Source organism: Mus pahari, chromosome 9 (assembly GCF_900095145.1).
Source record: "Mus pahari chromosome 9, PAHARI_EIJ_v1.1, whole genome shotgun sequence".
In the NCBI taxonomy this organism is placed as follows: Eukaryota; Metazoa; Chordata; class Mammalia; order Rodentia; family Muridae; genus Mus; species Mus pahari.
The window spans coordinates 23,694,913-23,700,005 of NC_034598.1; the positions used below are offsets into that span (position 1 = coordinate 23,694,913).

The 5,093-nt window shown below is 43.1% G+C and overlaps 1 protein-coding gene across 3 annotated transcripts in view; it reads left to right on the forward strand.

Moving 5' to 3' along the window:
- The first annotated feature begins 477 nt into the window (after positions 1 to 477).
- Gcc2 (GRIP and coiled-coil domain containing 2) overlaps positions 478 to 5,093 on the forward strand; it is a 53,004-nt gene continuing 48,388 nt past the window's right edge. Inside the window, exons 1-5 of one of the 3 annotated variants that reach the window (XM_029542342.1) lie at positions 478 to 556; positions 815 to 868; positions 1,343 to 1,371; positions 1,811 to 1,895; positions 3,065 to 3,132. In XM_029542342.1, the coding sequence (XP_029398202.1) occupies positions 1,859 to 1,895; positions 3,065 to 3,132 (105 nt within the window). In that variant the 5' untranslated portion in view covers positions 478 to 556; positions 815 to 868; positions 1,343 to 1,371; positions 1,811 to 1,858. The remainder of the gene's footprint in view (positions 557 to 814; positions 869 to 1,342; positions 1,372 to 1,810; positions 1,896 to 3,064; positions 3,133 to 5,093) is intronic. The other 2 variants (XM_021205419.2, XM_029542343.1) reach the window with 2 other exon arrangements.

The following is a 5,093-nucleotide window of genomic DNA, read 5'->3' on the forward strand; positions in this document are numbered from 1 at the left end:
TAGAGGCTGTCTCCTAGATGATTCTAGATCCTTTCCAATTGACAATATGAATACGAGAAGCACCTCAGCCAGCAAATTAATATTTAGCAATACAGAGTCAACATGCCAGCATTTTGAAACTCCTGAGAAAGTAACGGATTCAGTAATTTATTCCTTATTACTACTCACAGAGGAACCTATTTTGAACATGACAGAATTAAGTCACCTATAAAACTGTTTCACATATGCCTGCTAGTCGGGATAGTTATATTTGTAAACCGCATCTTTAAAAAATTAGGAAACGAAGTGATCAAAGGAACGTGTGCTCAAACCTGTCACCAGGCACAGAGCGACTCGGCTCGTCCCAGCACCGGCCAGGGGACCTGCGCACAGGCGACTTCCTCCCGGACACCGAGGAGGAAGCGGAAGTGCCGCTCTGCGTAGCCTTGGAGACGCGGGGGAGGCGTAGCCGCCTCGTAGCGAGACCTTTGACCCGCGCTCGGCAGCCTCGGAGGCGGAGCAGCTGGGACTCCTGGGGAGGCGGTGGTGGCAGCCGCGGGTCGCAGCCGCGATGGAGGTAACGGTGGGCGTCGCGCCGCCCCGCTGGCCCTCCGTGCCGCTCGAGGGGTGGGAGGGCATGGCCAGCACCCTGTCCCTACCTTCGCGGCCAGACCCCCGCCGCGGCGCTTGGCGTTGAACCCGGTGCTGGCTCTGGCCGTGGCGACGGCCCAGCTCCGGCCCCTACCGCCTAAAGGGGTCCTCCTCGGCACAGATATGTTTGGCCGCGTCTTGTACCTGGAATTGGGATGAGCCCTTGTGATGATTTCTTTTACAGGATTCTGCTCCAGATGCCGTGGCTGCAGCACCCTCCGGGGCCCCGAAATCCAAGGTGAGGAGAGCACTCTGCCGCCTGGTTGCCTGTAGGGCGTAAGGTTAATGTATTGGAAAACTTTGGCATGGGGAGAATTCTTTCTTTTTTAAAAAAAAAAAAAAGAACTAACCTTTCCTCGGGGAGTTTCATTTTAATTTATTATCACTTACAGATTTCCTGTTCTTTTTTTTAATTTCCTGATGTGCGAGCAGTCTATCTACTTCCTGCACCTTGTTAGCACTATGCTGAGATCCTGCTGTATTTCAAACATTTAATGAGTCTGTTGAAACGAAAGTTTACCCGGTGACACGAAGCCAAGGGGGATTAGATAAGAGGCAGGAAGAAGCAAGGAGCTATATCCTGTTGGCTCCAGCTCCAGAGTTGAGGGTAGAATAAGGTGGTTCTTACAGCACTGTGCAGTGCTTTATGCTAAGTGACTCAGAAAGGTAGTGGGTTATTACCAAAATGTATTGTTTGCATACTGATTTCTAGGCATTTACCCAAGTTCCAGATTCTTTCAGGTAAGCTTCGTGAAGTAAGTATCTTCCCTGTTCTCGTTCTGCAGATGGGGAAACTTTGTGCACAAAGATTAAAGTTTCAGTTAGTAAACCCTAATATTTTAGTTGAAGTCTAAATGTAACCCGATTCACCTGTGAATGTAGTTATGTTGTCAGCTTCCTACGGAATGAATTCTACAGCTCTAGAAATCTTTAGTTCCAACTCCTACTTATACAGTTACGAGAACTCAGTGTTCTCTGTAAGAGTTTTATGCTGGGGTTCTGGTTTGCTTTTCGATTCCTCTAATTACTTTTAGTTAGTAAAGTTACGTTTGTCGATTTAAAAACTGTGATTGGCTTGTCTGTTTAGAGGGTCTCTGGTTTGGGGCAGACACTGTGTTTCCTTGGTGGGCATTCTAAAAGCGTGGGTTTTAAAAGTCAATAACACGACTCCATCTTTCAGCTAGAAACATTGCCCAGAGAAGATCTCATCAAGTTTGCCAAGAAGCAAATGATGCTCCTGCAGAAAGCCAAAGCCAGGTGCACAGGTACTGGGTTTAAAGTCAGAGCTTTTCAGTAGACCGCCATGCCTGGCCCTGCAGTTGCCTTTGAATGAATAAAGGAACAAATGAATTTTTAATTGTGTTTTGCCTATATGTATGTCTTTTTTAGGGTTTTGGATTCCCTGGAACTGCAGTTACAGACAGTTGTGAGCTGCAATGTGGGTGCTGGGAATTGAAGCCAGGTCCTCTGGTAGAGCAGCCATGGCTCTTAACCACTGAGCCATCTCTCCACCCCAAGAGGAATATCTTTTTAATAGTAAAATGAAACCCTTTTTTACTTCGCATGAGTTGTAAATTTTTCTAAATTAACCATGTCTTTTAGAGAAATCAGCTGAAATGTAAAAGGCACAAAGTATAATCCTCCAGACATTCCCAGAAACTGGAATTGTAGGCACTGGCTGAAGTTGGTTGATACCCCATTTGAGAACTCTTGAATTCTCATTAACTTAAAATTTTAAACACCAAGGGTTTGGTTTGGTTTGGTTTGGTTTTTTTTTTTTTTTTTTTTTCTAACCAGAACAGATAGAGTTTATTTTTAGAAATTGAAACAGTTTGTACTCAAGTAATTTATTTGGGGAGATGACCTAAGCTATGGAACTAGACCTGTATCAATGAAATAGTCAGATTAATACATGTGTTTGATAGAAGTTTAGTTATTGCTTTAACATTGTACAGTAAATATTTATAACAAAAATAATATCATGTATGGGACAAGCTTCCAAGTTTTCAGGGTAGTTTGTCATAGTGGTGTACACACCTAGTCCCTGATTTTTTAGAGGCTAAGACAGAAGCATCCGTTGAGCCCAGGATTTCAACAGCAACTTGGGCAGCATAGCAAGTCCTCTACACCTATGTGGACGGATAAGGAAAGGCAGGAAAGGAAGCAGACATGAATATAGCTTCAGATGAAGCACAGGTACTCGTGTGCACTAAAGCAGGGGAGTGGGAAGTTAGACCGCTCTTCCAAAGGAAATTGTTCATAGTAAGAGGGAGAAGAAAACGACTGCTGCTGTTTGGATGGAGATCTTATTTCTCCAAGTACTCACTTCTTAAATACATTCTAATTTATAGGCTTGGGATTCTTAGCATGTACTTGTCAGTTTAGGAGTAATTATTTTCTTAATTTTTGACCTGGAATCTCTTTTATTATTTAGAATTAGACAAAGAAGTTGAAGAACTCAAATCAAAACCTGTTGATGGAGGAACTGATGATATTATTAAGGTAATGAGGCAATTTCTGTTTACTTATAGAAAATGTCCAGTAATAGATAAAATCTCTATGAGGGCTGTCTCCCTGCTGCAGACGATCTTGCTCTTTGTTTGATCACCTCATTACTGGCCTTGGTTTAGTCTATTAGTTCTTTAATTCAGAGTGAAGGGGACATGACTCATTTCAAACAAAAAGTTGGTAGTCCTCCCTGACTGTTGTTGGTACTAAAGTACCTGTCCTGCTCTGATCTCCCTAGAAAACTTGGCCACGTGTGGCACTCATCGTATGCAGATAGATTTGTACATGGCTGCCAACCCACATTTGATAGCTTCCATTCTAGCTGCCTCAGGCAGTGTGGGGGATGGTAACACATTCCCCTTGTACTCTCAGTTTAACTTGCCAGGTCCTCACCACTAGGTGTCATCATTAGGTTTTATACCATTTAACTTTTGAGTCGCTTTCCTTCCTATTTCCTTTATCCTGCACCTGTAACAGTCACCATAGGCCTGCTGCAGTTTCAGGAGACGGCTCCGGCTCCAGTGTGTCTCTCCATTTGCATGGCACTCCGGCTTTCTGAAGCCTTCTGTTTCCTGTAAGGAATTGCTCTGGCAGATCCTTTAGATCCTGAAACTGGACTTTGACAGTGATCCTATAAATGTGTGCACTGTTTCCTTAGACTGCACACCTCTTTGCTAGGCATCTTGGTCAAACTTTCTGACTGGATTAACAGTTGGTTTTGATAGATTTGTCCATACAGGTACCTAAGAATGATTGCACAGGAAATTTTAGAAACCAAAGAAGTGGAGACAGGGTATCTGCCTTCTTCTGCCTCCTGAGTGCTGGGATTAAAGGCATACACCACTATTCTAGGCAAATGTAAATTATTATGTACTGTTTTCTATTTTTAAGGCTTGCGCTACTCTTCTTTTTTATTGAGAACTATGACCTGCTGTAGAACTTTACATGCTGAGCAAAACACGTAAACATACGGAAAGTTTTAGTTTTGTTGAACAGCAAATTTTTCTTTCTTTTTTAAAAAGCGGTTTCTCTATGGAGTTTTGGCTTTCCTAGAACTCTCTTTGTAGACCAGGCCTGCCTGTAACTCAAGAGATCCACCTGCCTCTGCCTGAAGAGTACTGGAATTAAAGGTATATGCCACGATACCAGGCAACAAAAGTTTCTCAGTTTCACAGAAATTAAAACTGATTCCCAGAAGTATGGAAGTAGGAAGTCCTAAGGAGTCTTTGGTCTCCCAGTGATGTCAAGACAGACTGTCTTTGTTTCCTTGTTCTTAGTTTTCCACCCTGGGTGATCGGGGGATTAGTTTTAGCTTTTCAGTATCAAAAGCAGTGGTTGGTTCTAAAGATTAGAAGAGGCGTTCTACAGTGTATGCCACAGAACATCTTTGGAGTTTTCTTTTAGGACTGGCTATGGCTCTGCAGTTAAGAGTACTTGCTGTTCTTGCAGAGGACCCAGGTTGGGTTCCTAAGTGCTACACAGTGGCTCACAACCATCTGTGTAACTCCAGTTCCTGTGCCTGGCCTCCACAGGCACCAGTCACACACATGGAACACATACATGCACATAGGGAAACATTCATACATGTGAAATAAAAATTATTTTTTGTTGTAACTTTTAAGTTATTTTAAAATGCTTCATACAATATACTGTGCTCATATTCTTTCCCTACCCCAACCCCAGGTCCTCCTAGCTCTTCTGCTCTTCCTTACCCACCCAATTTCATGTTATTTTCCTGTCGAGGAAAAAAACTCAAATGATAACAAAACACTCAAAAAAACATGGATTTTTAGATAGGTCAACTACTCTTATTCCTGAGTGTGAGGCCTGCCTTGTGGTTAATAATACCCAATGTTATTAAGTGTGAGGCCTGCCTTGTGGTTGATAATACCCAATGTTACTCCTGAGTGTGAGGCCTGCCTTGTGGTTGATAATACCCAATGTTACTCCTGAGT